The sequence below is a fragment of the Vipera ursinii genome (genome assembly GCF_947247035.1).
Source record: "Vipera ursinii genome assembly, chromosome: 1".
Lineage (NCBI taxonomy): Eukaryota > Metazoa > Chordata > Lepidosauria > Squamata > Viperidae > Vipera > Vipera ursinii.
In genome coordinates, this window is record NC_139512.1 from 112,545,264 (window position 1) to 112,567,270 (window position 22,007).

Consider the following 22,007-nt stretch of genomic DNA (forward strand, 5'->3'; position numbering starts at 1 on the left):
CTTTTAGAGACCGAGTGCCCAAACTGCAACCCAAAACCCACTTATGTATCATTGGGTGCCGGTTGGGCGTGGCCCATTGGGTGGGCGTGGCAGTGGTAACAGCAGACTGGATGGGACTAAAAAGTTCAATCAATTTCAACTTTGTGAGATCTTTTTTTTCCCCCGCGAGAAGTTGAAATTGATTGATTGAACTTTTTTTTTTGCACACGGCGGCGGAGGCCTAAAGGGAAAAGGTTTTATAAAACCTAGCTGAAGGCCTAGGACTGGGGCGATGGCCCACGTGCCCACAGAGAAGGCTCTGCGTGCCACCTGCGGCATGCGTGCCATAGGTTCGCCACCACGACTATAGACTGTTCTGTTACCACAGTACTCTGAATATTGGGATCTCTAACTGATGTAACTCTATCTACTCATTGCCCCCGTTTGAGGTTTCTCCTATTTTCCCCAGAAAAGAAATTCAGTGATCTTCAAGTTCTACTGATAGCATTGCTTTTGAGACGTGATGTCCCTACCTCAAGAGCATCTGAAGCCTCTTAATTCTATTCTCAGTCAATGCATTCTTTGGAATCTGGTTTATCGCATGATGAAATACCATGCAATTGGTATGCTTTGGATTGTGCTTTTTACTTTGCTCTTAAAGGAGAAACGAGATTGAGGCTCACCCCTCACCATATTTTTAGTAGCTAATTTTAGGCCAGTCATTTGTCTAACCTCCAGGATGAAATAAAGGGACAGCCCCATTCTATAAGCTTCCCTTGAGATCTTGGAGAAAGGTAAAATAGAAATCTGAAGAGCAAAGAAATTGTTTACAGAACAGACCTGTTCTATAGAAAAGATAATTCTCCTTTGGGCTTCATTAAACATGGACAATGAAAGTCCTCAAGTTTGAGATGCATTTGTTTTATTCCATAACCTGTTAGGCCAGCTTTCCACTATCATCTCGAATGTTATCGTCCCTAGCCAGCATAGGCAGGGGAATCAAAATATATCACATCGGAAGAGCACAAAGTTAAAGAGATTGTATTAGACCAAAAAGAAGGATAGGCAAAGATATGAATGTTGGAAACTTTTTCACTTGGTCTGGAGAGAATTATAAAGCCCCTTTCAAGTTTTCTAACATGGCAAGCACAGCCACTGGTGTAATGGTTAAGGCAGCCCACTAGAAACCAGAAGACATGAGACACAAAACCAGTCGGATGAAGGTGGGCTGGTGATTGTCTAGCCCTAAAAAAGACACACACACGCAGATTATATCTATTAATGGCACAATCAGTTTGAGCCTATTGTCAATCTGGGCAGTTTATAGTTTGGAGGAACTGAAACCTTTTCTTCAGTTACTTTCCGTTGTTACTGTCACCTGCTTTTTCCCGATGATAAATGTGCACGCAAAACATCTAAAAATGATTTTTTCTTGCTTCCTTCTTTTCTTCCTTCCCCCCTCCCAAAGTACAATATAATATCTATTTAGTATATTTAGGAGTGGTGGTGGTGCAGTGGTTATGCCATATTGCAGTATAATTCAGCTCACTGCCAGGAGTTCAATCCTCAAGGTTGATTCGGCCTTTCATCTTTCCGAGGTCGGTAAAATGAGGACCCAGATTGTTGGGGGCAATATGCTGAATCTGTAAATCCCTTAGACAGGGCTGTAAAGCTCTGTGAAGCAGTATATGTCTAAATGCTAAGTATCTAAAGTGAATAAGCTGTGCCAGACAACCCCGCTGTTTTGCTTTCTACCATAGATCTAGACCAGGGGTCTTCAAACCTGGCCCTTTTATGACCTGTGGACTTCAACTCCCAGAATTCCTCAGCCAGGCACGCTAGCTGAGGAATTTTGGGAGTTGAAGTCCACAAGTCATAAAAGGGCCAAGTTTGAAGACCCCTGATCTAGACAGTCCAATGTAATCCATTTAAACTTTACCAGAGAAGAAGCTTCCAATTGTCTACTTATCCATTTATTTTCAAGTTCTCTTATACAAGCAGAACAACATTCCTCAAACTGTTGAAACACTGACCTTTTTAAAAATGTTTTGAAACTAGCAATGCATCTCCTTCTACGTATTTTCCGAATGGCCTGCAATAGGCATCTTATTTGATAGAGTGACCTAATAATATTGTACTCTGATATCTCAATTTCTTTTTTTACTCAGTCAGTCAAGGTAGAATTGTACTGTAAGGCGACAGGAACAAGATTTGCATCCTCTCCTGCATATCTGAAACACAGGACATGCCATCAAGTCCTTACTAGCAAGGTCATATTAACTTCTATAAAAAATGGCGTTTAGGCTGGAAACTTTGGTGCTGTAAACTGACTGGATGAGTTGTATCATATTGGTGTTGCCCAATTTGAATGGAATCATGCCACTATCCACTCTTAATCTGTAATTATTGTCAATTATTCTCCATATCCACATGAAGTATGATCTTTGTAACGAAATCCCTCTAGGATCTAATAAACATAGTTTACTAAGTGGGCTGGTAATATTCACAAGAAAAAAATATCCCCTTTGTAAGTATGATAATTGGAGGACGGGGAAAAGAAATTGCATCCTTGGGCAATGTCCACACAACTGGGTATGTGTTTTATCCCAGTTAAATTGTCTTGTGGGATGTGCATTTGCAACACTGGCTGCAAGTTCCCATTCTTTGGTACTTTCAGATAAAATAGCAAACAAAAGATTAAATGTGGAACCAAAGTAACTCTGCTGAAATTAGAATTGTTTTCTTAGTTGTGTGATGTGGAAATTCTATGAGTGGCCCTTAACCTCGTTAGTGACAGCACATATGCATTTATGGAATGAGCTGTCCAGCCTAACATTGATTTCCACTTGTTTCGTAGTCTGTAGTGTGGGCTTTTGCTACCATTAAAAAGTTGAATAGTAATGTTAAATAATAATAAAAGAATCCCTCCCACCGCATCGACATGAAAAGACTCTGAGCCTACTTAGTTGAACTGTCCCTTCTCTCCCTTCCCTTCATCACTTGTGTTCTCACTTATTTCCATGATCACTTCCATTAATCCCACAAAGTCTCTTTCGGCTAGAGAGATGCCAGAATCATTAGGTGAAGAGCTGGCGGTCTTTCTCTGTTCCTCAGTGTAATAAATACTTCCTGGGTTGTTTGCAGCTTCAGAAACAGCTGAACTATCTTGCTTTGTAACTCCAGGAGAAGCTTCTGAACCAGGGAGAACAGCAGCATTTCCTTTGCTCCGATGAGATGGCTCAAGCCCTGGGGGAGTCAAAGGAGTGAAGGGAAAGAAAGTAGCAGGGCCATTGCTATTAGGAGTCTTGATATTATGAGTATAAAGGAAACTGGAATGGTCTGGAGATGCACTATCTGGAAGTTGCTGATGGGTTTTCAGGTTATTCAAGCTTTTTACACTGGTTTGTATCTCAGGGCCCGTGCACTCCACAAAGGGGAATTTGGTACTTACGGAGTCCCCTGAGGACAGAGGTTCTTCCGGGCTTCCGAGAGGAGATGTTTCTTTTGACCAACTTATATTTTTTGTGTCTTCTTTAACTGACATCATTAATGAATCTGAAACATGGCTTTTTTCAGCTAGCCACGGAAAAGACTCCTTTGATTTTGAGCCAACCAAGTTCTCACTTCTATCCAAATCACTGGCTTTGCAAGGAGACTGGCTGGTAGTATAATCCTTCAGAAAAGTGGGACAAGCAGCAATATTGGAGAGAGCAGGAGGTTTTTTTCGGTTTTGGCGGTGGGATGGCAAGATCATGGGGACTGAACTGATGGGTGTCTGAGGAGCACTGTAGAATCCAGGTCTTTCATAGAAAGGGCTTGATGTGAAAGCATCAAATTCTCTCAGTTTACTGGCAGCAGTGTCCCACTGATCTTGAGAACTGATGCCTAATGGGGAGCTGTCTCCCCTTAGCTGGTTAATACTTTGGAGGTTCCCAGGCTTAACTCCATCCATATAAGCATAACAAGGAGAAGGAGAGACATTTTCATTCCTTCGACGTATCAGGCTCATTCTTGGTGATCTGGTAAAACTGGGGGATTGTACATTCAGGAAGCGGCTTATGTGCCCTAACAATGGTGTTGAGTGGTTTGCTTCCTCGTTCTCTTTGATCTTTTCCAGGGGTTGGAATTCCATTTCTTCTTTCTGCATGCTGGAGAAAGAAAACAGCTAGTAGAATGCAATGATGTGTTGAAAAAGAGAACTGAAATCAAAGGTTTGCAGTGGAGACTTTGGGAGGGAGAAGGATGCAGCTGGGATATGACAGACATAACAAGACTTTTCATTCAAGGCAGGGGAAGTGACAAGTGCAGGCATAAATCTCAAGAATCATCCCAATACTTCAGATTTCTCCATGCACTTGTTTACTGAACCATTGACTCCAATGATCAAATAGAAGGAAAGAAAATGATATTGACAAAAGATACACAGGAAGGGGAAGGGAATGTTATATGAACATTCTGTTCCCAACCTTCTTAAAATCCTTCAAAGGCCATGGCGATTCTCAGTACACCGTCTCTAGGTTCAGTGATCCCCAGGTCCTTCAGAATTGGCCATGTAGCTTAAAGAGTCCAAGTCTTTCTCAAGTCAGTTGCTTTACTTACCCCTCCCTATTATTGTTCCTTGTTGCTTACTCCTCCCTATTGTTACTCCTTGTTGTTTATCATACTGAGAGCCAATGAGGAAAACTAGCTGAATGCAGCTCCTCTTTCTCCTCCTCCTCTTCTTCTTCCTCTTTCTCCTCCTCCTCCTGTCATTGCTATTCAGGATAGGGGAACAAGTGGGAACCAATACTCAGGAGGAGGAAGAGGACGAAGCAGGCCGAAGAAGCTCACAAATATGCCTATCCCTGTCAACTCCTCAGGCCAATCCTGTTTGTGCTTGTTGATGTTAATATGCCAACATTCATTATTCTTGATTGCCTAAGACATTTTGGCAGAGCAACAAAGTGCTCTCAAACTTAGGAGTGTGTATATGTGCATCACTGTGTATTTATGTGTCCCCTACATTTTTTTTACTAAGAAATTCTAAGGGTTTTCAAGTTGTAAAATCCATGCAATATAAAACTAACTTGATCAAATGCATACAACAATACTGCACATTTTATAAAAGTGTCAAAAAAAGAGTCAAATGACAAATGTCTATGGAGATTCTCCATCATCCAAATCATGGTTGTCCCAAAGGTGCTTTTTTCCCTCTGAAAAGGCAACTGGAGGTCCCTGGGGGTTTTTCTTTGAAAATGTTTCACTTCTCATTCAAGAAGCTTCTTCAGAACTGAAGAATGAGAAGCAGAACACTTTTTAAAAAATCCCCGAGAAAGTCCAGTTGCCCTTGCGGGGGCGGAGGGAAACACCTTTGGGACAGTCAAATGACAAATGAGCATGTTTAGTGTGCATGGAATTATTTCTGACTATTGAGGTTAGGGAAGGAGAAGAAGCGGTAATATCCAGGCTTGGCATGACTGGTTGAAGCCCTAAACAGGCCCAATCCAAACTGCAGAGCTCCGTGTAAGTCCTCTTACAACACTACAGAGGCAAGTACATTTATTGAGTCATGATGTTCCATGGCAAAAGCCCATTGCAGATGTATATTCTGTGACAGGAAAGGGATCCCTGTAGTTATTTTCTGTAGCTTCACTTGCCTGATATCGAAAGTTGATCCAAGGAATGATGACCTCTTATATTCTGCTGTTGCTGCAGTATAAGGTGGCTGGGGGTCTGATTCATTCCAATATGGATCCTTCTGCAGTGTTGGTAAGTCCTGGTGCATTTCATCCACAGCCATCAGAGAGACCTGCCAAGATATGGTACACCAGACATGTCAAACACAAGGCCCGGGGGCCAGATCCGGCCCGTGAAGTGGTTTCATGCGGCCCGTGAAGCCATCCTGGAAACAGTGAGGGAATGGCCCCCACTGCCTTGGCCCTGGCCCAGAGACCCTCCTTCTGCCAGAGACCCTCAGATCTGTCCCACTCCTGCCCAGGCCCCCATAGGCACCCTTGATGTGAACGATGTAGAGCTGGCCATGCCCACCCAGTAGGCCACACCCACCCAGCCCCCTGAGGGCAACTGCAATGCTGATGCGGCCCTCAATGAAATTGAGTTTGACACCCCTGTGGTACACTATCTCAGCCACAGCAGGTGAAGGTGTTCTTTATTTCTCCATTTCTGAAAAAGCAGCCATTTCTAAAAATTTAGGGACAGCTGCAATCTTGATTTCTGCCACTTAGTAACTGGATAGCTTATGATAATGTGTTAAGATAAGAATGAATCATGACTTGATAAGGCCTCAAGCCACAAACTGGCACAAAACTAAGAGGCCTTTTAAACCTCCAAAGTTCAGGTCATGGCTAGTTGTTTTATAAACTGTGCAGCTCTTTCTAACAGTTAGACCGTTGGAATAGTCCTTTTGCATGCAGAAAAAAAATGTGACTTCATGAATGACAAGAATGAATAATAGGCAAGAAAGCATGAATGAAGATTGGACAACCATTTGTCTGAAATGGTATGAAATGGTATAGGATCTCTTGCTTGAGCAGGGGGTTGGACTAGAAGACCTCCAAGGTTCCTTCCAACTTTGTCATTCTGTTAATGCTTGGTCAGAACTCTTTATGAGAGTTCTTGTGTTTAAATTTCAAGTTTTCACACACCCCTCCCCCCCCAAAGCAAAATAACATATAAAAGATGAAAACACACGTTTTTAGTAGCTGATTTTAGGCCAGTCATTAACAGACTAATACCAAACCTGACAAATAATATGCTCAAAGGAGAGGAATTTAACATAAAAATTTTCAAAGTCATATTTCCTTTGAATATTAGAAATCTATTGCATTGCTGAGAAAGCAGATAAATTAACTTCTCTTTTGTGCTATAATTTCTTCATCTAAAGTTGTATTTCATGAACTACAGAATTTGTTTTGAGACATCTCAAAGAGGACATATTCTAAGCCCTTCACCTCACCTGCAGATTCCTATCAATAAGCCAGTTGGTTTCAAAATCATCATCATCCTCCCCAAATGGATTGATGAGCTGTTCTGCTACCTGTGAAATGGGAATAAGGAAAATATCAGAAAAATATCAGTGGTGGTCCAGCAAAATACATTGCACTCTTACATTTAAAGTGTCATTACATGTTAGTGGAAAAAGGAGTAAGATTAGTAGAGTAGAGTGAACTAAGACTAGTAGAAAAGGAAGCAACAATATATTTGCATTTATTAAAGAAGACCTTGCAGATTTCCTGTCTTCATCATTATTTTTTTTAATCAGTCTCACTTCTGAGTTTAGGAAGTGCCTGGAAAAAACACTACTGGAGCTAAGGATTGCTGGGGTAAAAGAAGAGTAGAGGAGGTTATATCACCCTCCTTCCACCATCTATTTCATAGGATATAAAAAGGAATACCTGTACCACCATTACACATTATTTGAATCTCATTAGAATTTTGAATTGGTTCTACCTAATGCAGAACATATTTTTGGCACTTGAAATTCAAGAATCAGCTCCAGAATATTATCCCAACAAACTGAAATTCCCTGGGGGAGGACAATCTCAGGTTAAACTGACCTTTAGCCAGCCAGCATAGAAGAAAAACTGCAAAAATGTGAAAATGGGCACATAGAGGTCCATTTCATGACCAGGGTACTCCTTGGCTGGATCCAGGAACTGCCGACCAATTAAACACGCAAGGAAGAAGCTGTAAACAGCTACGGTGACAACCTCGGAGAAAGAAACATTGTTAAGATCTCTTGAAACATCTTGATTTATTAGGATAGATTTCTCCTGAGGAGCAGTATTGAACTAGAACTCTTTCCAAATTATGCTTCTATGGGAGCAGAAATACTATTATCTATACCAGGTGGTGGGCAATTAAGGTCCCTGTATGGCTCAAGAATTCTGGGAGTTGAAGTCCACAGATCGTGAAGAGGCCATAGTTGTCCATCCTTGATCTACACTCAAATCACTAGTCACAACCATTCAATAGCCTCAACAAGCACAGCTTCTCATATCTCTTTTGTTGTTTGTGCTTTTACAAAAGTCCTAACACCTCTGAGTCACTGATGTCTAAAGGTCTGTTGCAAGTCACATGACATAGGTCTCATTTTTGCTTATATAAAATAAACCATGTTCATTTAAACTAGGTTCATGAAACATTTTCCCCAATATAACCTTTGTCTACTTTCTGCAGTATCTTGGGGTATACCGTATGTCATTCCATTTATAAGCTTAAATTTATATCTTCCTGTATTTGCCTGGTTCACTCCCTTTCTTGATGGGGAAATAAAGATCTTACTTGGTACAGCTAGGACTACTAAAGTAATAAAATGAAATAGAATTGTTCTCTGGAAAAAAAATTCTTTGGAAAGCAATAAAGATTTTCAAGAGCTACATCCCATTTTGTGGGGAAGTTTTCTTCTTAATCCAGACTTTAAAATACACCACAGTTTGTACACTGCTCTTTCTATATTTTCACATCCCAGATGACACATTCCTAGGGCTATCCCTGCTAATATTCCATATAAATTCTACATCATAGACAATCTGTTTCAGTTTTTAAAGCCAGTTTGGTCTAGTGATTAAAGCACTTGGTTAGAGACCATGAGTTCAAATCCCACCTTAGCTAAGAGTCCAACTTACCCATGAAAGTCAGCTGGTAACCCACCTCACAGGATTGTTTTTGTGGAGAAAATGGGAGGAGGAAGATATATTGGATATTTATTTATTTATTTATTTATTTATTTATTGATGGGATTTATATCCTGCCCTATCTCCTGAAGGACTCAGGGCGGCTAACAACAAAACATATAATAAGTACAGAAATTAAGATAAAAATAAAATTAAAATAATCTGTGCAATAAATTAAAATTAAAAACTAAAAATAAATTAAAAATTGTAAATATAAGTAATTAAAATGCCTGTCAGTCCAGGTCAGCCTGGTGGAAAAGGAGTGTTTTGAGGCCGCGGCGAAAGGATTGGAGATTTTGGGCCATCCGAAGCACAGGGGTGAGCTGGTTCCATAGGACTGGCGCTCCCACAGAGAAGGCCCTCCCCCTGGGGGTCGCCAGCCGACATTGCCTAGCTGACGGTACCCTGAGGAGGCCTTCTCTATGTGAGCGTACTGGGCGATGGGAATTTGTTCCCGGCAGCAGATGGTCCTGCAAGTATCTCGGGCCTAAGCCATGTAGGGCTTTAAAGGTAAGTACCAGCACCTTAAATCTCACCCGGAGGGCAACCGGTAGCCAATGCAGCTCACGCAGGAGGGGTGTAATATGGGAGTATCAGGGTGCTCCCATCACAACCCGTGCAGCTGCACTCTGCACCAGCTGAAGCCTCCGGGTGGTCTTCAAGGGCAGCCCCATGTAGAGAGCATTACAGTAGTCTATACGGGAGGTAACAAGTGCGTGGGTGACTGTACGTAGGGGATCTCGGTCCAGAAAGGGGCGCAATTGGTATATTAGGCGAATCTGGGCAAATGCCCCCCTAGCCACGACTCCAATATGATCTTCAAAACTGAGTCATGAATCTAGGAGGACGCCCAGATTGCGTGCTCTATCAATGGGAGGTAACATCTCTCCTCCTATAGTCAAGGATGGAACCACTTGGACTAAACGAGATGACGGTATGTACAGCCACTCAGTCTTGGCCGTGTTGAGTCGAAGCCTGTTTTTTCCCATATGTTTGCTGACTTATTTGTAAAAATAATATAGGTCAGGATCAAGTAACATGCATGGAGCTCCAAACCACCCACTGCAGTACTAGGTCCCTAGAATAGAATAGAGCTGGAAGGGACCTTGGAGGTCTTCTAGTCTTTTGTGTGAAGACTGATGCCAAAAATGAGTTAAGTAGCTCTCCCTTCTGCCTGTTATTTCCTTGCCATCTTCTCTCTTTAGTGGACCTACAGTTTGACTTTTTTTTCTTGTTATTAATATGTTGAAACTTTTTTTTATTATCCTTGATTTCTGTTGCAAGTCTTTCTTTGTTCTGAGCCTTTACTTTCCTGACTTCATCTTTGCATGTTCTGGCTGTCTGCTGATAATCAGCCTTAGTTATTTGCCCCTCTTTCCATTTTTTGCACTTGTCCTTTTTGTCATTCCGTTTGTCAGGGAGATCTTTGTGCAGCCATGCTGGTTTCTTCTTGAATTTCTTGTTTTTCTTTTTCAGTAGTATTGTGCTGGACTGGGCTTTTAGGATCGCATTTTTCAGAGTTTCCCATGCTTCTTGAGTTGTTTTCCCCTTTAGGATTTACATCCATGGAATCTTTCCTAGGTTCTCTCTGAGTTTGTTAAAATCAGCTCTTTTGAAGTTTAAGACACTGGTTGGATTATTTTCTATTGCTTGTGTCTGCTTAAAGCAGAAGTTTCTGCTGTTTTACTTTTTATTCTGCCTGAAAAAGAAAACAGGATTCCAGGAGCACAGAACCCAGCCAGTGAGAAAAAGGTATAAACAATGGGATAGAGGTGAAATGGGCAGAAGAAGCAAGTGCTTATATTCAAATGAATATGGATGTAAAGCTGTCATGCAAGACACAAGCTGCTTTTCATCCACTCTACTCAATTTTGTTCTAGCAACAAAGACTCTCCAGAAGTGGTGTGGCTTCCATAAATGCTGTGACTTGCTGTGACCAAATTTCTAAATTCCCATGGACATCAGAGCTTGGTTTCATCTACTTTGGATTTGATTTTCAGGAGACTCAGCTGTGCTGAGTATGAATTTCCCATTATACTTATTACTCCACAAGGAATGGATTCTGCTTCCAACGCATAGCAGAGTCTAACAAAGTTCATTTATCTAACAGTAGGCTGGGATTTGGGTGGAGGTGAACAACTCATCTGCCTGGTGCCTGAAGAAGATAAAACCATGCTCTGCATCCAGGCTGTTATCATTAAAGGCCACAGAATGTTTGCCAATAGCTGAGAAACGGCTCTTAAGACTCCAAAAAAAAAAAAAGAAAAGAAAAGAAAAGAAAAGAAAAAAAGAAAGCATGTCCTGTTGGAAAGTCATGCAAAGCTCTCTGTTTTTCCTGTAAAAAACATAAGATACAGAAAAAAGCGTGCTTGCTTTGTGAAGTTGGTGCATAGCACACATGTAACCATGTTGACTTAAATACAAAGTGGTCATTTCCCATTTGCTCTTAACCAGTGCTTTTTTTGTAAAAGAAAAAGGTGCCGGAACTCACACATGTCATACAACCTGCCTTGCCTAGCCTACAAAGTTCCATCCAAAAAAGGTGCCGGAACTCCGTTCTGAGCATTCTATGACAAAAAAAGCCCTGCTCTTAATTGTGGCACAAACATGCTTTAACAATACAGTTTATTTTTCTGCTCAAACTTTATGATCTTTATCCCATCCCCAACCCATAACTGAAGCTGCCTTAGGAATGTCCTTAGCGTTAAAGTAGTTCTTATTCCATCACCATTCAAGCATATTTCAAAATGTTAGGCTTTATATCCTTTCCCTTGAAAGATAGTCAGCTGAGTAGCGGTGATCAGAAACAGAGGCAAATAAAAGCAATGGGAACAAGCCATGGGATCTGTAATGGGAACAGAACATTTCCTATGAAACTGGTATGCTGCCCGACTCTCAATAATTCTGAGTGGCTGGGTTAAGAAACAAGTCTTCAAGCCCCTTCTAAACAACAGCAGAATGGTGACCATCTGGATCTGGTGGGGGGGGGGAACCTTGTCCCAGAAGGCAGGTGCTACTACAGATGACATTGTTTAATTGAAAGTATCAGGGACACACCAACCCTATTAGATAGCAGTTCAACGAAGCTGTAAGGAAGGCTTAATACGAAGCACCTATGAGGTCTATTTCCTTACCGCATAAATGGGATGTAATTCTGGCTGCAGTGAGACAAAAATATAAGTTGAAGTACAATTCTCACCTGTGTGTAGACCAAGGGAATACTAATCCAATCATATCCATAAAGACGCCCACACTGGGTCCGCAATGTGTTCATTTCCTGTTAGAAGGAAATAAAAGTACCGTTAGAGGAATTAAAGTTTCACTATAGGACTTTCAGTTCAGGTTTTCAGTGTGTATTTTGTTCTCCATGTCTCTGTCATCAATCTTTGAAAAGTTACTAAAGTGTTTTTATTTAGACCAGGATGTTTTGTTGCTAGGAGAGTATAACAGAGAGCACAGTCAAACTTCTCTACATTAATCCTCCACCTTCCTTTGCACTAAAGACCTCTCTGATTCTAGGTTTCCTGTTATGCTACCCATTCTGGACTGTGTACAACAGTTTTTCAACCTCAGCAGCTTTAAGGTGCGTGGTCTTAACTCCCAGAATTTCCTAGCCAGCATCAATTATACTGCCTGAGGAATTCTGGGAATTGAAGTTCACACATTTTAAAGTTGTTGAAATCTTGTCTGAAGTTGAGAAATACTGATCTACCATGATCTACCTGTTCCACCATGGTGTTATCAAGATATTAGCTCCTCCATAGCCTATAGTTAGCAGGCCCAATAGCTGGAATGATGAATATTGCAATATGAGAGAGATCTAGAGAGAGATCTAGATTTAATGGAGATTCAGAACTTTTCCTTAAACCAAATATGTCCTTTCCCAGGAGTGAATTGCAGTTTCTGCAAACCCATAAAAAGATGCAGTTTCTTTAAGGAATCACTGGCAATTGCTCTGCCAGTGCCCACAAATGAACCAAATTACCTTTTTTCTTCAAAATCTAATTATCAGCCCTATCTGATAATAGGCCTGTAGCATGGACAAAGCTGAAATGTAACAGCTGTTTTGCTAGAGCTTCTCCACTGCTAAGAGACTAAAAATGTTAGTTAATGAATTCAAAGCACAACTCATGCATTATATATCTAACTCACATTCAGGATGCCTTGGAGGAGTACACTGTCACGGATTCGCCCATCATTACGTGCCTTTACTGCCAAGTTTGAGAACCAGACACATGGGATCCAAAACTTGTTATGGGCTGAATTTAAACTCTCAAACTTCTTGTGCTCTTCTGGTGTCATCAGGCCTACATAGATGGAAAGAGGTGATATAAATTTACTGTAGGAAATACATGGAGGACATGTATTTCCTATAAGCCTAATTCCAACTAACTATATCCTTTCAAGTGAGAATCGAGAGAGCAGCTATGCTTGAGAAACAGTAAGGAAGACGTTTGAAAGTTCACGAACGAAGTGCAGTAAGAGCTAAAGAAGGAATACAGAGGAAATGCTAAACTATCTATTTATACCCCAATGCATCTCAGTGGGTGGTAGATTTTGAGGTACTGAGAGTTAGTACAACTAAAGTCATACTTGCAATATCCCTTCCAAGCTCTTGTATTAATCTACTACTCCCATCATCTCTCAAAGTGGTCAATCTCTGAACAAAAGCTTAATGAATTCATCTGCCATCATCTCTGCCAATGGGCAGTATTTCAGGTCCACAAGTCCCCTTTCTTGTGTGTTGCACATGTATGCCTTTGTGTTTTGTCCTGGATTTATTTATGTTCATTGTGAATACATTCCTTATTGTGTTCAGACAACACTGTTGGCTTTGGCTCATCTACTCCATAGCCCATTAATAATTTATGTAGCCACACAGTTTCTTATCACACTTGTGTAGCTGCTTTTGTGGAGAACAGATCATCAGCTGACTGCTTTCGGCTTGGCCAACTGATTGGCCTCTTTCCACTGAGGAACAATTGTCCAGTTATAAACTCACAGTCTGCTCTGCCTCTTGTTCTCTCTGCATCCGTGTAGTCTATTAGTTGGCTCAGCTGGTAAGCTGGGTATGCTGTGTCCTTGGGTACCTGCTGTTGAAGTTATAAAGAGCTGCTTCACTAGAACCTTGCTCAGATCAAGTTCACATTCACCAGGAAGATACAGATCACTTCTTCCAGCAAAAATTAATAGTACAACCTAGACAGACGCAGAACTTTTTCCTTGACAATGATTATAGAGAGCAGAATTCTCTTATCTTCTACTGATTTCTGCTCTTGTAACAAGTTGTTCACAGTTTGAGACTTATTTTTTTTGTATTGTACTTGTACTTGGCATTTAATTGATTTTATGATTGTTCACCACCCAGAGTAATTTGTTTGACAGAGGCAGCTATAGAAATTAAATAAATAAATGTGTATGAAACAGAGAACATTGACAATTCAATGCTTAGTCAAACTATGACCTTTCATTTTGAAAAAGGTTGCTGACATCATTTTCAAGGTGTTTTAGGTATCTTTGAAAATTCTAATGGTATGTTTATATGTTGATTTTATTGTTGTAGGGTAATGAGACTGGGTAATTTGTTTTTCTCTTCACTCATCTGTCAACTATAGTTAATCATATTTCCTGATCTTACAAAGTCTCATGGGAGGAGTTTTCTAATGTTAACTTTCTTTGGGATATCAATCTACTAGATAGGTGATAATCAGTGAAAAACAAAATATTGGTACACATCCCTTGTACATCTTTTAAGCACAGCAGCCTCACTCTAGGATAATTTCACTGAATTTTTTCCTTTCTTTTAATAAAAAAATGTAAACGCTTTTTCCAATCTAAAATCAAAATAAATGTTCACCAAACCCCCACTAGATTAGCTTTGTAATCTAATTGCAAGATAGCAATTAGACTATTAGTTTGATAATTAGATTCATTCTATTACACCACAATAATATCTGTTTGTTTTGGCTTAGCAAGATATATGAATCCAGCTACTATGGCTTATAAATTAATAGTTTATGATTTAGTGTTATATATGAACCAGATCACTATAAATTGTTCAACTATCGCTAGTTAAAACAAATAGCTAAGTTCTGTCACTTCAGGCTGCACGGTTTTGAATGGCTCACGGCCTGCTAGTGGGCAGTGGCCTGGGGACTCCAGTGCCCTTGTACACTGTTGTAAAATTAATTATTTTTTTTAAATAAATATTTCTAAGCCAAAGAATTATCACAGCAAGGGATAATAAAAGGCAGAAGTAGAGTGAAGAATGGCCACTAGATAGTGCCCCAGTACTACAAATTGTATTGGAGAAAGACACAAATATAGAGAGAATTAATTTCTTTCGGTTGTTAATCTGATGCTCATGTATCCATCTTTATCGGGGCTGTGCTGATCTTTCCATAAGTGCTTCACTTCATTGGAATTCATGAGACCAGAAAATTCAACTAAATTCCCATTCTGACAATGAAGCAGAGTTGTAGATTTGTTTCCCTGTTTCTAAAGTGTTTATGAAGTTAAGCAGCCAGCTGAAACAGGTTAGACCTCCTGAGGCAGAACAACTCACTTTGTGAGTTATAGCTCTTCTGAAAGACCTATCATACATAGATCTCATGCCTAGGGGGACTATAAAACTGTTCTGTGGTAGATCTGCTTATCATTAAAATTGTATAGCAACATTATTTACTTGAAGACACTTCTGAGTGTTGGGTGCAAGGTTTAAGTTTAGCTGGGAAGTCAGTCTATATAGTTAAGTATACGTTTGCAGGGGACTCAACAACTAAGGTTATTCGATTTTTTAAAGACAACTTTAAATTTATGAAGAAAGAAAAGTTACTGGTCTGTGGGGAGGAATTAACAAGATGGAGACAGAAAGACAAAGATAGTGGTGCCATCAAGCAAAGATTTGGGGACTGAAAGCCAAAACACCTTTCTGCAGAGTAACTGGGAGAGGCTCAAACCATCAGGGCCTGCCAAACAGAAAATGAAAAGCCAATGGAAGAAGCCCCCTCCCGAAATCATTAGGTCTGGTCAGGCTAAGGCCAGTTCTAGATAGTTCTGAGAGCCTGCTAGTTTCCCAAGGAGGCAGGCAAAAAGCTTTCAGCTGAGAAATAAAAGCAAGAAGGGCCATGGAAAGGCACCAGCTTTATGGAACTATGGTGAAAATGGAGCAATCTACAGTATTAATTGGAATGGAAGCTGTGTTGGAGAGCCAACCCCTCTAGGACACGTCAGGGATAGTTCAAAGCACAACCCTTGAACTGAATTCATAGGGTATGATTTTTCCATATCTTTCACCTGTACAAATAATCACTTCTGGGGGAGGGGGAGAACATTTTTCAATATATGAATTGGATATGAGTCCAAGAGATTTTTTCCCTATGGACAATGCAGAGGCTAAGATGAGTAGTTTTAGGTTACGCCTCAACGCCCATTTACACAAAACTTAATATAGTTGGAAGGAGGGATTTAGGCCATCAGGTCCAACTAACTGTTCTTATTCAGAATTAGCTATAGAGAATTTAATTTGATTAATCCCCCAGAATAGAAATATTGGGCTGCAGTGGTAGCATTTCTTTGATTGATTTATTAATAACGTTTTCATAAAGCTCTTCAGTGCAAACCTTTACAGTCACTCTCAGAACAAATAAAAATACACAGTAACAGAATGAGGAAAAAATGTAAATATTAAAACAACAGACAAAGCCAACAGAAATAAAACATTGCAACTGAAATTAAAAATTCCATCTTGTACCCACCCAGGCTGATTGTTGGAAGGCATAGGATAGTTTGCTGCTGTTATTTCACTGGCCAAGTTAGCCACATAGACTGCCAGTAAGGGTTTGGTTTGGTTATCATAGAAAGCTGCTGGTGGTTTTCCTCCATGTGGTGATTGATTGCAGAAATTCCTGACATAAAATGTTTCAGAGAGGTTTGAATACCCTGAGGTTGATGCGGCAGGAGCTGGTACATTCCAACGATTTCCTGCCTAACTCTCTGCCTTGCGCTGATTGAGGAAGCTGCCTGGATGTACAGTGAAACATCTCTGGAACTAAAAATTAGTCCAGCACAATGATTCAACCTTAAGACAACTTCAGACAATCTTTAGACATCTCTGCCCGGATAATTGAGAATCTTCATTGGGAAAGATTCCTCTAGAATCTGATTTCAGAACTGAATGGATCTTATTCTAATTACTTTGGTTGTTTTTAAAATAGTAATGTAGGACAAAAACAGTCAAGCCTGTAAAGAGATTATCATGGAAAAGACTGTTTACTAAATAAGTATACAGAGCCAGTTTGTGTGGTGGTTAACGCATTAATTTAGAAAGTGGGAGACCCTGATTTCTATTTTCACCTTAGGCACACAGCTGAGGGGTGACCCTGGGCTCTAGGAAGGAGGCAATGGCAAATCACTTATGAAAAACCTTGCCAAAAAATTGTAGGGATTTGTCCAGGCGATCTCTGACAGGCACAATTGGATGGAGGAAAATAAATAAATAAAATAACCTAAAGGAAGCCAAAAGGGCTGGAGTCTTAATGATCTGGGAAAACTGCTGAAGTTGCTTGGTGTAATCCTTCTGAAAATAATGTCTTTACACAATTGGTGATCATTCAAGTCTGCATAGCCCTCCTCATTTGATTGAGTATATCACTCAGTACTGCAGTAAGATTAATGGCTATCCATAGGATTATCTATGTGGGTATGAGGCTAGAACCTTGGTTTTGACAAAGGAATGTTAAGCACTTGGATTTTTAAATGATAGTATTCAATAGGGGATGACTGTTATTAATCTCACAGGAACTCAGTAATATTCTCCCAAAGGAAATCAAACCCAGTTACTTATGACCTGGGATTCGCTGTAAGCAACAGCTGCAACGGTTCCAAGTGACTGAACCCTCCAATTTCATAGATTGAATGAGATACTGAGAGGCAGTGTTAGGAAGGAGATATCAGGAAAAGATCATTTTAGATTGTCGGTCCTATAATTCGTTGAGTGGGCTTATTTGGCAAGCATTATCTTTCTTTCTTCCTAAGCTATTTTGTAGAATGAAATTGATAAAGAGAGAAAACTATATACCGTATGATGCTGTGAATCCTTTGGAGAAAAGGCAAGTAGGACAGAACTGTAATTAATAAACATTATTTATTCTTACTGTATGCATCTTGGTAAGCCATTTCCCTCTAACCTTGTATCCCCAGATGTATTGGAATATAACTTCCATCATCTCCTCCTAGAAGGTCTGGCATGAGTTAGTCTATTATATCTGAAGGACTTACTATTGGAAATAGTTCAATCTACTTTAGAGCTCCCAGAAGTATTATTAGAAGGTGTACCAAATTCCATGCCATTTTATTCTAGCTAGTTAGCCCCTCCTCAGTTATCTTGGCAATGCCTACCTGCTGTCACTACATGCTCCATGCTGGGAAATCGCTTGAAGACTGCAGTGCTGACTGAACGCAAGATCAGCACACTCAGTAGATTAATGTAGCGCATCAGTGTGCGCCGCAGAAGACGCCCATACTCGTCCTTCCCATCCACGCCACTTGAAACCAGATTCATAATGCGGTCGGGCCATGGGATATTCTCGTACTGTCCCCACCAGCGAGATACCACTAAAGTTACATAAAAGCCTAGAAAGGAACAAGGACAGCAAGGCACAGCTCAAAATCAGCCAATTATCTGTGGACAGAATCCATTTTGTTTTGTATCTAATTGTCCAGAAAATATATGCTTTTCTAACAAAATGGAGGCTTTGATGAAAACCCCAGCTTGATTTTCAGAATATATAACAGTGATCAAAATTATCATCCTAAATAATTTGTGTCGGGAGAAATAATTGCCTGAACGGCAGAATGGAGTCAGTAATCCTTCGATTAAACTCTTGCGGAGAACCATCATTGATTTTTCAACCTTTTGATCACCTGGAAATAAAAATACTGGTCATAAATCAAGAGGCACTGCAAAATTGTCTTGCAGTAACATTCTGCAATAGGGAAAGGTTTGTAAATCATTGCACATACTGGTACTATAAATTTAAAATAGCCATAATAGTATAATTCATCTTTCCCCAACATTCCCTCGCTCTTGTGATCTTTTTAAAAAGAGCAATAAAACCAAGGAGCTACATTATATTTTTGGGGAAAGCAAAAAAAAATTGGAAAAAGAAAACAGTAACATGTTCCATAATGTTACCAATATAAAAATGAAGAATCTGTCCTTGATGTCACCAGAAAGAGAACTCAACACAAATGGCTTTATCTTTTAATCTCTATTTTGCCTCTGATGAGAATGAAGTGAGTTATACCCACTGGAGAGAATGGACTATAAATAAGGTTAGAGACAGCCAGTTCAACTGGATTTTGGTTTAATGGGCTTCATTAAACACCAATTAATTCTTCATTTCTAAAAGATCACATAGAAAATCAGAAACACCATTTGGATTTTCTGCCCTAAGCATTAAGATTAGAGCTAGCGCTTGTTGTAGACAAATCAGTTAACTATAGGGAGACTTCACCATTCCCAGCATTTGTCTCACATTTTTGCAACCTTACCTAACACAAAAGACACAGGAATCAGTTCAGCATAGCTATTGCAGTAGAGGGCTAATTTTTCAAACATCAGCCTTTGACTCTCATTCAGAATTAACCTGCAATCAAGCACATTGTGATATGTCTCAAAACAACAAAAACATTTCTTATTGGTGAGAACAAACACAATTTTAATTGCTCTACAAATATAGACTCAGCTGATTCCTGTACATACTGGGGATTATTTATTGTTATTGCGGTTCTGCAAAATGACAATCTTTTTATTTGTTCCACACAGGTACATGTACTAATGCAGAACTTCTACTATAGGTAAATACCATTTTTTAACCAATCAAAAGATTATTCTTTAAACTGGGGGATATGTCATTTTTACTGCAGATAGCAATTCCTTTGTTGTTTATTATAGGAATGTTGGCAATTATGGTCCACTATTAATCAGATATTTTGTGTCAGATCAGATACCCTGTTTTATCATTCATCAACTAGCTATTTTGATTCTGGGTTTTTTTTTAAGTAGCATGTGGGAATGTATGCCTGTATGGTAACAATGAATAGCAACTGCCACAATAAGCTATACAGAGTAGCCTTCTTTAATCTGGGCCGTCTCAGTTCCCAGAATGCACAGCAATGGCTCCACACTATGCAAATTCTGGGAACTAAGGTTGACACATCTAAAGGGTGCCCAGCTGGGGAAGGCCATTACAGAGAAATATTGATTGTGTATTTTTAAACAAGTGCTTGCTGATTTTAGGCTCAGATGGTCAGAGAAAGGGGTGAGTGGGTATTTATTGGTTTTTACATGCTGCTGTGGGAGGGGGGAGAGAACAAAATTTCAATCTAGGAACATTACTATTATTATTTTGCAATTATATTGTTTCAAGTTCTTAAACTCTATTGCAGCCTATCTTAAACATTTTTATGGGGAAAGGAGAAACAAGGAAATGGGAGATAACATTGTATGAATTGCCCCTCAGAAGGAAAATCTTTTTAATGACATGTTCTCCTGGAAGCAAGTACTGTTCTCTAAGATTAGACCACGCAGTTTATCTGTTAAGAAGTGTGTGGAGAGCAGAAAGGAGAGTGGAGAACAATTTTTGAGAGGTGTTGGCTCACTATACGTCTTCAGAAGATACAGAAGTAAAAACCAGACTAAGAAGGACAAAGCTACCCTACTGATCTCCTCTCTTTCACACACACACACACACACATACCTGTCCAGGTTTAGGGAACTGGAAATGCTCACCTGTAGATGAGGCTGATGCCAAAGTAAAGTGATACGAAGATTAATAACTCACAGTAGAGGAGCTTGTAAATGCTGCCTTTCCATTGTAGCAGAAGCTGTGAGAAGGTGCCCAGGCGGGCATCAGCTACACGGTATGTGTAGGTCACTGTCATCACAGGGCCTGCTAGAAACAAACAGCAGCATGGCAAGAATTAGACAAGAGGGAAGACCCATGGAAAGACTACTGCCGACCCCAAAAATTCAGTGAACTCAAGAATAAAACAAACAGACTCCATCATACATAAATATATCTTCAAGTACACTATCTCAATTAATGGTCAATGCAAACTTTGGGCTAAGTCAAGCTCAATTCTTCCTGATATACCATGCACTGTAGAAATCTTATATCCAGCACAGGCAGCCTTAATCCTGGTCTAACTCCATATAGCTCCCAATTTACTTCCAAAAGTCATCTGCAAGTGATCAAGTAAGGGTCAGAGTAAACTGGGAAACCTCTGGACAAAATGAGGGGAAAAGAGAAGGTGGGGAGGGGGAGAGGAAGACTAGCTCTATATCTCCTTATATTATAAAGCACATTCAAGAAAATGAAAAAAACACCTGATGATAAAGATACATAAATAGTATTTTAAAGTAATTAGAAACCAATTAGCCCATGCACCAGCCAACGGTGTTTTTTATGCTGTTTCAGAAACCAAAAATGGTGTTCAGAATTCCACAGAGAGAAAGGCAGACAAACATGAAAACTGCCAAAACATTTCTTTGCAGACAAAGAAAGAACTTAAAAATAATTCTGAGGCAGTAATTTTGCAGTAAATAATAAAAAAGAGGTAACACTATAGAGAAGCTTCTCCAAATTGGGGCATAATTGAAGCGCAGAAATTTTTTAAAAAGGCAATGCAGAAAAAGCCATTTATTAGGCAGTACCATGACTCTGGTTGGAACTGCTGCCCAGGAAAAAGTTTGCAGATTTAAAAGGAAGATTAAAGCATGTTGATCCCTCAAAGGGCCTTTTCCACATTGCCCCAAGCAATCAGCAACACTGCTTTGAAGTACTGTTTTTGGCTAACAGTGACTGGAATGGGTGATTCTGTCCACTCTGTGTTGCAGAGTGCAAAAATAAAATATGAGATGGGAGAGAATTTCTACATTGTGTCCTTCTCTCAAAGAGATACACGAGGGACAAATGATCAATGCCTGACCTCGTTTTTTCCCCTTGGTTATACAAGTATCATAATTTTCCTTTGAGACAGTTCTCCTGGCTCAGTTGCATCATCCCTGGAGTTTCTCAACAAGATGGATCACATGCTTTTCATAAAGGTCTAATGTTTATACTGTGCTTCATCCTAAAGTTTGCTGAAGGTATGAGACCCCCCCACCCCCTGAAATATTGAATGATATATTATATATAAATGGGGAAAAGCTGGAGAAAGTAAATGAATTTGCATGCCTTGGTAAAATGTTTACTAAAGATGGGAGTGTTTGTTTGTTTGTTTACCACAAAGTTCTTAACTGCCCACCTTCCCTTATATATAACATTTATATACTGTATTGCTTGAAAT

General features: G+C 39.9%; 1 protein-coding gene across 1 annotated transcript; it reads right to left on the reverse strand.

Moving 5' to 3' along the window:
• Positions 1-1,944: 1,944 nt before the first annotated feature.
• Positions 1,945-20,600, reverse strand: BEST1 (bestrophin 1; the record flags this gene model as incomplete). The annotated part of the gene is made up of 9 exons (XM_083379898.1): positions 1,945-4,127; positions 5,616-5,767; positions 6,935-7,015; positions 7,536-7,688; positions 11,854-11,931; positions 12,807-12,961; positions 18,054-18,287; positions 19,209-19,303; positions 20,449-20,600. The coding sequence occupies 9 exons, from the start codon at positions 20,598-20,600 to the stop codon at positions 2,942-2,944; spliced, it is 2,286 nt and encodes a 761-aa protein (XP_083236024.1). The 3' UTR covers positions 1,945-2,941.
• Positions 20,601-22,007: the final 1,407 nt, after the last annotated feature.